The sequence below is a fragment of the Rutilus rutilus genome (assembly GCF_951802725.1).
Source record: "Rutilus rutilus genome assembly, chromosome: 18".
NCBI classification, from domain to species: domain Eukaryota; kingdom Metazoa; phylum Chordata; class Actinopteri; order Cypriniformes; family Leuciscidae; genus Rutilus; species Rutilus rutilus.
Window position 1 is genome coordinate 11,584,826 of NC_140231.1, and position 12,912 is coordinate 11,597,737.

At 36.8% G+C, this 12,912-nt stretch overlaps 1 protein-coding gene across 1 annotated transcript; it reads right to left on the reverse strand.

The window, feature by feature from the left end:
- Positions 1–5,003: 5,003 nt before the first annotated feature.
- On the reverse strand, positions 5,004–12,802 carry poglut3 (protein O-glucosyltransferase 3). Its single transcript, XM_084386548.1, has 8 exons — positions 12,345–12,802; positions 11,452–11,646; positions 10,491–10,774; positions 10,015–10,231; positions 9,731–9,927; positions 8,517–8,711; positions 8,274–8,378; positions 5,004–6,035 (listed from the first exon to the last, which is right to left on the reverse strand). Exons 1-8 carry the CDS (start codon positions 12,571–12,573, stop codon positions 5,895–5,897), a joined length of 1,563 nt encoding a protein of 520 aa, XP_084242674.1. The 5' UTR covers positions 12,574–12,802; the 3' UTR covers positions 5,004–5,894.
- Between the last annotated feature and the right edge of the window lie 110 nt (positions 12,803–12,912).

Genomic DNA, 12,912 nt, shown 5'->3' on the forward strand with positions numbered 1-12,912 from the left:
TCACCCTTCAACAATCTTATTCTTAACCCAAAATTCTGTTTGTGAGACAGAACTTTATACATGAAGACAAATGGGCTACAAACAATAGAAAACTGTTAGGGCCTCCCACAGGAGATCGATCTACCCTGCAATCTTTGTCATTCACACCAATCAGTTTCTATGGGTTCGCACCACAGACACAGATAGAGTTTATTAAATCTAAGGCAGAGTTGATTAAATCTAAGGCACAGTCACAATGTAAATGAATATGATGACTGAAAATACACATTATCTTTCAATCCATCATCTGATCATTTTTGATCACAAAACAAACTTCATTAATCATATATACAGCATGCTACATACAGGCTCCATTACTTAAACACAACTGGAATCAAAAGACGGTTCTGGACAAAAAACTCCCATAAAATCTAGCAGCAAGATAGAGAAAGAGACCTCAAGACCTCAAGACCTCAAGAAGATTGAGGATCAACAACGTCGTTATCTGCAAGAAGAAAGTGACAGCAGCTCGACTGGGAGCCCTGATGACAGTGATGTTGAACCTGAGACACATGCTCATGTCACCAAGAAGAACAAAAAGGTTAGACTCGCTCCTGTAATTGTCAAGAACAGAAGGACTGAAATTGAAGTTGACAATGAGGAGTAGGAGGAGAAAGGCGAAAGACGAACCCGCATCGTAAAAAAAACTATTAAGAAATATGTTCCCTATAAGACATATCAGCCAGCTTCACTGGAGCAAGTTGACAAGTGGTCAAAATAATTGCCAGACGTCTACAAGCAACCAAGGAAAGCTTGGCAATTTCTTCAACGCTTACAGAAAATCTACAATTTACATCCAGTAGATGGTGTGATGATTGTTAATGTGAACTTAAGGGACAATGACCAAAAGAGGCTAACTGAAAGTGTTGAAAACAGGGTAGGCGAGTCTCAAGAAAACATTGAGGCTGGATGGGAAGCTGAACGAACATTGTTGTTTGAACTGAAACCTGCAGAGGTTAACTGGGCTAGAATTACCTCATGCATGCAGAAGACTGGAGAAAGTGTTGCAGAGTTCGAAGAACGCTACACACAAATTTGGTTGGACCATGCTGGTTAAAATGACAGCGAGGATCTTGACAAGGACAGGAGCATACCTCTGAAAACTGCTTTTGTAAATGGACTTGAATAGCCCTCAAAATCCAATATGACGACTGGGACAGTGTTGGAACATCTTTTAATCAGATTGTTGAGTGGTCAGCAAAGACTGAAAGAACACATGAAGTCAAACTCAGGGCGTTGCGATCGAAGACAATGTCATACAACAAAAGGACAATGTGGAATGAGCATAAAGAAAATGAAGACAGTCAAAAACTCAAGGAAGATGCAGGTATTGCAACGAAGAAGGACACTGGGTTTGTGATTGCAAGCTGAGTTTAAAACATCAAAGCAATGACGAGGACAACCTGTTGAGGAGGTTTCAGCAGTTGACAGCCAAACAAAAACAGACTCTGGTAAAAGCTGTTGAGCCGCAGGGAAACTGAAGAGCCTCTCTCTGCAGCACCAACTAGTGACATCTCATCGGACAACTGATGGAATCCATGTGTATGCAAAAATGACAAATGAAGACACCACCCCAAAGGTAAAAGCATACACAAGAAGTCTCAACAACTGAAGCCAAAGATGATGTCCTAGTAGAAGGTGCTGCTATACAATCCGTAAAGGAGAGAGGTGCACATACAGCGGCATTAAGACAACTTCAGCAAGTTTTGCCATGTAAACTGATTCAAAATGAAGCATCCAGAAAACAAATGCCATCAGTGATGGAAGCTAAAACAAAACTGCATAATGACAAGCAATGCAGTAAGGATGACCACAAGGAAATTGGACTATGCCCTTTTGAACATGTCACAGGCCGGCCCGTGTCCAATGAAAACCGACAGCCTTGCCCAAACTGATGAAAGACTTAGCCTGGTAGGACACAATGCCAAGAATCAATTTTCACCATTAGAATCCAGGAGGGAAAGCCTTCATGATCTCAACTGATGAAGCAGTTAAGGTGCAGAGAAAAGAGTGGACATTGGGATTTGAAACATCTGCCTAGAGACGAGGGATAGACGGCAGTAGTGTTTATCAGAGTCCAGATATGGCGGGACTAGGGTTTTAAGGCTCTAGCTTGTCGCCTGAGGATGAAGACATAAACATACAGCCACTGATAAACACAGTAGTGTCCTGCCAATATTAAATAGGGACAGTTTTTCAGGCAGTTAGTAATTATGTGTTTAAAAAATTTTCCTTGGCAAGATACGTTTCCCTTTTCTCTTTTGTGTGATTGCAGGTGTTCCAGTGTGCCAGAGGATGAGCAAAGACATCCAACGTTTAGACTGCACTGCATTGGCCACCAAGATGAAAACTTCTAAACATTCACAGAACACAACACTATCCGCCACTTCCAAAAGACCACAACTCCAAAATAAAAGCTTCCAGAGGACTCGAGCATTCAAGAACATGCAAAGTTTCACCATGAACTCTTATCCTGTCATTTTAAACCAAGGTTATTGTAGTAAAACCATGGTTCATTTGTAGTTACTTTGGTTTTACTGCAAAAACCAGTTAAAATATGGTTCATTTTGTAGTTACTATGGTTTTACTTCGAAAACCATGGTTAAACCAGTTACTACAAAAAAAACATGGTTCATTTTCGTAAGGGCCTGCTGCTCGCCAGCTGATCGACCTCAGTGATGAGAAGCTTCAAAATTTGACTGCCCTAAAGAAGCACAGGGATGGTTTAATGTACGGTACTCAACATCCTAGGTATCTTGTAGAGATAAAAATGCAAAGGACACCAACATTGTTGTGCTCTTGATACAATGCTAACTTTGTGCTTTCATGTTGCCTGAAATGAATGTTCTCTGTTACTCCATATATGTTCGGGAGTGACTTCAAGCGACATAGATGCGAATAGATAGGGTCTGCCAGCATTAGATGTTCCTGTGTTTTGGCATTCTGCCTCCATTATTTGGGAATGGAGAGAAGAAATTGAGTGATGTTTAGGGTAGGGTGGGGGGATTTTTTTATATATATACACTACTTTTTTCTCCTCTGCTTTTGGCCTCCTCTCTAATTATATATTAACCTAACTTGATGAATAGCACCAGAAGCTCAGTTAGATTCTTGAGTTGAAATGTGAAAGGACTTAATGGTCCCATTAAAAGATCCAAAATGTTGACACATTTAAAACAACAGAAACCTGACGTTGTATTGCTCCAGGAAACTCATCTGCGCCTCAAGGATCAATGCAGACTCCAAACTCGCTGGATATCACACGCGTTTCATTCTAATTTTGATTCCAGGTCAAGAGGAGTTGCCATTTTGATTAACAAGACTGTGCCTTTTTCTATTGACAATGTCATTTCTGATTTGAATGGTAGATATGTAATTGTGAAAGGGGAAAATTCACAAACGCCAGTAGTTTTGGTAAATGTATATGCCCCAAACTTTGATAATACTCTCTTTGCTCAGAATTTGTTTTCTAAGATCCCAGCTCTGAACACACATCTTCTGATATTTGTGGGAGATCTAAACTGTGTTATTCATTCAGATTTGGATAAATTAAGTACTGTTATGAAAGCTCCCTCTGCTATGTCAAAGATATTTTCATCGTTTATACCATATGTGAAGAGTTGAGAAAGAAACGGATGTTTGTCAGTTTTTTTCGGTCCGTGCAGTCGGTCTTAAAGTGACAGCACACACTTAATATTATATACTGTTTTCTGTGTCATTGATATTAATAAAACAAAATACAGCTTTAACAAAGATGTATTTGAAGAGTTGAGAAAGAAACGGATGTTTGTCAGGTTTTTTTTCGGTCCGTGCAGTCGGTCTTAAAGTGACAGCACACACTTAATATTATATACTGTTTTCTGTGTCATTGATATTAATAAAACAAAATACAGCTTTAACAAAGATTAAACTATATTTAATTTATACAGTGAACAAAGTGTGTTATTTTACATTAAGGCTTAATTATTAATTTCTGTACCTGAATACTCTGTTAGACTTTCTAAACTTTGTTATTTAGTATTCATCTCTGCTTGTAATTTGTGTATTTGTTCTTATTTTATTAATGACTGTTCACTTGTTTTAAATAATGTGTGAACTTTATCAGTTAGGTTAGTAGTTTTTAATGTAGTAGCTATCAAAAAACTTCAAGTGAGCTTTAAGTAATAAATGAAAAGCTAAGTTATTATAAAACTTCTCAATTAAAAACTTATCTTAAACCACAGTATGAGATGGTTAAAAACAAAACTGCTAAATCACAAAGTACCAGCGGCCAGACGAAACAAACGTCTATAAAAGCAACGCTATTCAACGCAACACCACACCCACAAATGTTGATGGGCTAGTGTTTCTTGCTAAGAATCTTTAATAGGTCTAGCCTGGCGTAATACCTTTGAATGTTGTCAATATTTAATGGTCATTTTTTATTGATTTAAATATTACATTCTTTTTGTTTACTGCATTTGTTTAAATTTAACTTAAGTAAAGAGTATTGTCTTATTTTGTTTCTATCTTGTTTGGTAACCTAATGTTCAGGGTATGTAGACCTGTAAAGCTTTTCAGAATCGTGATCTTTATTCCAAGCAAAAAAATCGTGATTCTCATTTTAGCCAGAATCGTGCAGCTCTAGTTCTAAGTATTATTGAAAGGGGCTGAATAGCTATGGTAAAAAGTAAAGGAGATAGGGGACATCCCTGGTGCGTACCCCATGATAAAGTAAAATACTCAGATTTAGCATTATTAGTATAAACTGAAGCTTGAGGGTCAGCATACGTATCCATGAAATCAATCCATCCCATAATCTCAATATCAATATCAATCCATAATAATCTCCTCTAAGGTAATGGGTCTATCAAGTTCAGATCCTAAAAGAGAGTCAACCTTAGGGAAGTTAACAAGTCCAAGAAATTCATTTCTTCTTTATAGTCCGAAGCTTCAGTTTTGTGCAGGGAGGAATACAATTTTTTAACTATGATTAAAGACAGTTTATTATGAAACAACAGTTTGATTTATTTTTTCATTAAAAATTAAAAATAAAAATCCTTGAGTTGACAAATGTCGCTTATATTACCACAGAATATAGCTGTTTGGCACAACTGAACAAATGGAATGTGTACAAGTTTAAGGCAAGCATGATTTATGCTCAGATTTTGGGGACACTGATTTTTTTTGTTGAGGTCTGAGACACAAACTCCACATCTAGTCAAATTGACTTATGTCACCAAAAGATCAGTTCAGCCATTCATTCTGAGCCGTCACAGAGTAAGAATTGTTAGAATATGATCTTTGGGCAATGAGCTTAAGTTTGGCCCACATAAAGTATAAAGCTAGCTTACATTAGTTCATTCAGAACATTTACTAGAAAGTTTTAAAACAAAACTAGGCTACTCACAGGTTTTACATTGTTCCACATGTCAAATGTTATTTATCATCCCTGCTTTCCATACTGATAAGTAATGCTAGTAAGAAAAGTAATATTAGTAAGGACAAACAAGGGGAAAAATGATACAAGATCAAAGCAAAAATGTTACACTCAATAGTTCTGTGAAATTCAAAATGTTAAAAAGCAGAAAAAATGTGGAAATACAATAATTTAAAACAAAGTTGGAGTAATAGCATAATGCACAGGTACATAGTTATCTGCAGTCAGATAATCAAATTGTTAAACATTTTACTCCTATCGAAACTCAAGTAAGCCATCGTTCATCCTTCAAAAGTGTATCATTCCTTTATATCTATACACAACAAACCATTCTGATTCATTTGAATGTTTTTTGTGTTCCATTCGATATTCTTTCTATCATGTGCATGTCTGTGACACTTGCTTCAGATGGAGAACTTCTATCAGTTCATCTTTGTCAGAGCTCGTCCTTCTGCTGAAGTTTCTGATCCTCTGATCTCCTCTCACAGTCACACAGTGCAGTGTGATCGGATGGCTGAGGCACTATTTCCATATCAGGATGGACTAGAGGCTGAGTGCTCTGACGATTTGCATAGGTCTGTAAAAGGACAGGACACACAAATTGACTACATTTACTACTTTCTCCGTGTTAGCTGTACCCAGAAAAGTCTCCCCAATGACAGCTCCAGGGCTTTTGTTAAGAGGTTAGTTCACCCAAAAATGAAAATTCAGTCATTAATTACTCACCCTCATGTCATTCCAAACCCGGAAGTGCTGCACTGTTTACACTACGTCAACAGCGTAGGAGAATGACGTGCAAGAGTAGAGATTGTTGAATAAAGTCGTTATTTAGGGGGGGTTTGCGCACAAAAAGTATTCTCGTCGCTTCATATCATTAACGTTGAACCACTGTAGTCACATGAACTATTTTAACGATGTCTTTCCTATCTTTCTGGGCCTTGAAAGTTGCAACGATGTTGCAGCCTATGGTGGGGTGACCATATTCCAGGTAATGTCCGGCCGGGATTTCGAGATCGCCCAAAATATCCGCGATTCGGCTTTTGCTTTCTCGTCGCCATTCCTTTTGTTTACATGTACACCTTTTGATTCAGTAGTACTGAATTAATTCCGATTGGTTAATCTGAATGTAGTGTTTACATGAACGCTAAACAAGTGATCGGTTGGCGTGCGTGTAAGCACTGCTAAGAAAATTCCTGTGTTTTCGTCTCGATCGGGATCCGTATGAATCAGAATGCATGACCTGCAAAGCTGGCACGTACGTGTCAGTGTCAAATAACATAATAATGTAAACATAATGAATGGTGACTGTAGAAAGCAAAAGCCGAATCCCGGGCATTTTGGGCGATCTCGAAATCCTGGCCAGATACGTCCTGGTTAAACAGGACGTATGGTCACCCTAGCCTATGGGTGGTTCAGAAACCTCTCGGATTTCATCAATAATATCTTCATTTGTGTTCCGAAGATCTTACGAAGGTCTTACGGGTTCGGAACGACATGAGGGTGAGTAATTAATTACAGAAATTTCTTTTTTTCTACTGTATAGACTGTCAAGTTTTATTAAAAGCCCATCTCGCCAGGGGCAGGTCAGTTTTGGTCTATTGGTTTGATTTGCCTCACAAATACTTTATGTATATATATTTAAACATATATTTAGCCTCTTTGCTATATCTTACACACACTTTTAGGTCTGAACTTTGTTAGTAAACATGAATATGCACATGCAAAGACAGACGAAAAACAGACAGAAAATATATATATTTTTAAAAACAACCAAAAAAAGGTATTGTGAAATTTTAAAATAATTTTAAAAAAGGGTACATGTCTTAAAGGCAGGGTAGGTAGAAATGGTCTAAAAATTTTATTTTTCAAATTTGTTTAAACTTTATGTACATATCAATACATAATTAAAATGTAAGTACTCTGAAAAAGAAAGTATCAAAATCGAGTGTCTGTAGACCTCTCACGACTGTTTTAAAGACATCTCATTATTTCCATTCACTCCACCGCCTCATTTCTGTGCTTCTTCCAAAGCCACGCCCCCAAAACACATGAACGCGCGACTCCGACCGCTGAGCTAGAGGACGCATTATTTACCTGAGACAAGCGGAGGGGAAGGGACATTTTTTTGCCTGGTTTGCCTTCACTAACTGCATATGCTGGTACTGTAAATTTAGATTGCTCTTTCTCTGCCATTGTTTTGGTATTCCTAGGTTCAGTGCCTTCTTCTTCTTCTTCGATAGATTTTATTGGCAGCTTGCAAACATAGTGCATTACCACCATCTACTGGACGGAGGTGTGATCAGGTTCCGTGCCTCTCGCACTCCTCAAATCAAACGGTCGCGCGCAAGTGGGCAGGTGCTGTGTGGCAAAAGGGTGGTTGCCATGGTTGCGAGAGAGTGACAGTCGCCTAAGCCAATCCTTTGATTCGTCCCGAATCGAAATAATGAGCTGTGTTTAATACAGATTAAACGGTCTAGAGTCACTTGATTTTTATACTCTTTTTTTTCAGAGTTCTTACATTTTAATTATGTATTGATATATATAGAAAGTTTTAACAAATTTGGATCTTTAATTTTTAATAAATCCTACCTACCCTGCCTTTAATAATATGGTAATATTTCAAACTTAGAAATTTTTTCACATTCACTCATTAACAAGAAGTTATTGATCAGATACGATATGGTTTTAGTTGAAAAATATTACGTTTTATAAGTTCAATGCAAAAGCTGTCTGTAGTTTTTGAATGCATTAGGAGGCACTTTACATTTATTAGTACATTATTCAGCATTTATTGTTGTAAATGGCAGATTCTTACCTGAAAAACAGTGTAGTAGTAGCAGTAGAGTCTGTGAGGCTGAAGCAGATCTCTCACCACCGATTGTCCCATTTTAGCTACGGCCTCAGCCTCTGTGTCATTGTTCTGTGTACATTAAATGCATATTCAAGTTCTAACAATTAAAAGATTTTCCTTTTTTGTTTTGCATATAATATGGGTTTCATTTGTGCAATTTTGTCATTGTTACATATTCAATGTGCTCCAAAAGGACACAGTTTGTACCTTAGCCCATTTAATCTTCTGGATGAGGTCAGAAAGGTCCCTCTTCACTGGGATGTAGTGCACACCTGGTTTCAGATGTGTGTAAAAGTGTTCGTAGTATGGTGAATCCTGTTTTAAGACCAAGCTGTTGCCCAGCATCAGGTACGGAAACCTATAGGCTGCTACTGTTCCATCCACATTCATCTGGTATTTGTACTAGAGAGATTTTCAAGCATGTCCCAGTTATTCATTTGTATTATTTATTAAAGAATTAGTTCACTTTCAAAATATTTTTGCTGATAATTTACTCACCCCGATGTCATCCAAGATATCCATGTCTTTCTTTCTTCAGTCGAAAAGAAATGAAGGTTTTTGAGAAAAACATTCCAGGATTTTTCTACACAGAATGGACTTCAATGGCAACCAACTATTCCAATGTTCAAAGAAGGTTCAAATGTCCGTCTCAGTGCAGCTTCAAAGTCTCGACATGATCCCAGTCGAGAAACAAGGGTCTTATCTAGCGAAATGATTGGTGATTTTCAAAAAAAAAAAATTATATATATATATATATATATACTTTTTAACCACAAATGCCCGTCTTGTACCATCTCTGAGTATTACGTCATCACATTGGAAAGGTCACGAAAAAAATATAAATAATAATTATATTAAATTAAATTAAATTAAAACAAAGATGTCGGACAATTTTGAAGTTGGAGGAGAAAATGAGATGACATTTTTCGCCCTTCCCTACCTTTTTGAACCAGAGTACACAGACAAATAACTTAGATAGATGATGTGGTGCATGACCTTTCCAACGTGATGACGCAATGCGTCGCACATCTCAGAGATGGTACACGACGAGCATTTGTGGTTAAAAAGTATATAATTAAAACATTTTTTTGAAAATGACCGATCGTTTCGCTAGATAAGACCCTTATTTCTCGACTGGGATCGTGTCAAGACTTTGAAGTTGCATTGAGACGGACATTTGAACCTTCTTTGAACATTGGAATAGTTGGTTGCCATTGAAGTCCATTCTGTGTAGAAAAATCCTGGAATGTTTTCCTCAAAAACCTTCATTTCTTTTCGACTGAAGAAAGAAAGACATGGATATCTTGGATGATGTCGGGGTGAGTAAATTATCAGCAAAAAAATTTTGAAAGTGAACTAATCCTTTAAGCAGAGAAAAAGCATATCACAGTTTAATGAAGCTTTTTCAACACATTACTTACCTTAAAAAAATCAAAGAAACCGACCAGTGGTGTTTTTCCAAGTTCCTTCTCCCGTTCACGAAAGAAAAAAAACGCTGTTATTCCCGCATCGAGCAGCTCTGGATTTTCTTTGGACATGGTTACCAAACGCAAGCGCTCTTCTCGACTGTCCCTGCCTCTGAAGAACGCCTTGTCCGTTTTATTTGACCACACAGGACCTGGGAAAACCAATAAAGAAGTCCAGAAAGATGAGACAAAGCTAAGTAATATTGGAGATTGACAGGAGCTGATGTTCGAAGAAGCACCTGTGTTCCCCTGGACTGACAGCAGGTCATTTGTTACGCCTCTCATTGCCTCTAAGGATGAGTGTGTGATATCATATGTGGGAAGAATGATGTCACGCGTGTCCGTGGAGCCGCACCATGAGATAATAGGCACCGGTCCAGGTTTGTCATTCACTTTCCTGGTCTCCATTGGCCAGTCTCCTACGTTAATATAAAATTCCACATCAGGCATTTTTACCTGGTGGAGACAGGACAGATATAACAATAAAATAGTTGATATGACCAATGTGTCCAATAAATCACCATAAAAATGGAAAAATAAATAAATAATAAGCGCTGATGACAATTATAATGAATTTTTTTTCTATTAAATTAGAAAAATGCCACATTCACTGATAGGGTATAATATTCACTGATGGGTTTAATTTTGGACCCCTTTTTTTTTTTTTTTTACCGTTTCAATGTGAAATAAGAAAAAAAAGGTAAGAAAAGCTTACTTTTCGAGCGAGGGAGAGCAGTATCTCATCCGAGAACATCTTGAAATCGGTGTACTTGCCCAGGGAGCGCCGATGCACCTGGTTGTTTAAGATGGTATAGTGAATGAGTCCTCCTCGCTTTGCAAAGCGCATTGGAACCTCCTGCAGGAGCTGCTGCAGGTCAATAGATGGGAATGAACTGAAATCCTCTTGAATTTGGGGGTCTTCCTCTGGGCACTGCATGACCCTCTGCCACGCTGCCACATCGGACTCTGGACAATCACAGTACTCATGATGAACAGGACCTGATGGAATTAAAAAGATTTTATGATGCATATTTTGCAAAACTTTTAAAAGAATTGCAGATAATTTGGAAAAGAGTTTGTCTTTCCATAATACTAATAGATGTACACTTCTGCATACTTTTAAAGAGCATACTTTTTATGGAAATAATATGCTTTAAAATAATATACTTAAGTGAGAACTGAATGCAATGTTTTTAGACACTTAATTTTAATTTTATGTATTATACAACATTTGTAATTTTATAATTTTTTTTGAAATATGGTTAAAGTGCACTTCCGAATGTACAAGCATTTATGGTAAACAAATATTTACTTAAATGTAATTCTATTGATAGCTGTATGTCATGTATTTTAATATATTTGTATCTGCACATTTGTAATGATGAAGTTGCAATTTAGTCCATATAAACTATATTAACTGTAAGTGTAATATTTTCAAACTACACACTACAGTTACAAATATAATCAAGTACTTCACATGTGCTTTAGTATGTTATTAAACGCATCAAAAAAGGACAACAAAAGGAAAAAATAAAGACTTTTAATAATAATTGTACTGTACTGTACTACTGTATTTATGTGGAATCTCACTACAAGTGCGAAAGCAAAATATAAAGTTCGGCTGGGTAAAACTAAGCCTATAGACCACATCTATCAATGTCCAAAAAATACGTTACCCCTAAGACTGTATGGTGACTTTGCCACTGGCTTGTCTTGATACAAAACTTCAATCTTCAAACCCTTCATAGAACTTCCATAGAGTCGGTATCTGACGAGCAGGGAGCCGTCGCCCCGATCCAATGGCGCTGGGACATGGACACGAAGATACTCCTTTTCCAATGAGGATATCGTCACTTTGAAAGAGTCTTTAACTAAAAGAAAATAAACAGTAACCATAAAGTGTGCAAGAAAAGATACTGACATACACTTGTTTGAACTAAACAGATTTCAGTCAATTTATATGAAAGGGGAAAAAAACTAAAAATTTATATTTGCATCGATTAATAATATTTTACTAACTAAATACTGGCTTTTTAAGCCAGGACAACTGTGTATTACTGAAAAGGAGATCTTAAAAATCTGATAATCCATAAAAAGTCATTCAAAACACATACAAACACCATCACATTCATTCAAAAAATGTTTTTCTTTTCTTTTGGATAACCCCCTTGATATGATCCATCTCTTTTCAAAGAGATATTTTTTATATATATGACCAGTGTTGGGTAAGTTAATTAATTACTAGCTACTGTACTAATTATATCTTTAACAGTGTAATTAGATTACTGTACTATTACTCTCTCAAAAAAGTATTGCATTATTAATTACTTTCCAAATGCCAAAGTGTGTAAAGGGAGAAGGTTACATTTAAAACATATATTTTAACATAAAAGTTTGATTTTAAATCCACTATTATTTTATATAGAATTGTTCTATAGTCTAGTATAATGCAATCAGAATTAACTGTAATTAAATTACAGAAAAAAGTAATCCCAACAGTAATTAGATTACTTAGCAATTAATTACACCCAGCACTGTATATGATTATTATACATATTTACATTCTTACCAGGAGAGACAGTGATGTTTTCTCCTCGTGAATCAACAGTCTGAATGTAGAAGTATCTGACAGGAAGCACAACATCAGGATTCAGTCCAGGACCCCACACGAGACATTTACCCGGATTAATATCAATACTCTGACAAAATCCAACATTGAAAGCTGTAGTAATGAGCAGGGCGAAGGCAACATTTGGCATATTTGCAAAAGCGTTTCTAATGTTTAAATGAGGGATCATTTTATCTGCAGTTCCTGTCGCTGAGCAAGAGGGAGTTGAATTACAGCTAAAGTTCGCTGCAAAACTGCTAAGAATTTATTGACATGGTTATTACAGACGTTTTTAGCCTATTCCTGTTTTATAGACCCGGACTTGTTGCGTTAAGGTGGAAAATATCAAGTTAAAAAATAGTTAGGGTGGCTTTTAAGTGTGGCGCTTGTGCTGCGGTGCGCCTCGATAATAAATCCGGCGAGTTTTAAAAACTATTCAAGAGTTCCGGATCTTATGTGAATGGAAGTTCATAATGTAATGCAGTACATATTAATAGTGCGGAATGCAGAATCATGGAATGAAAAAAAA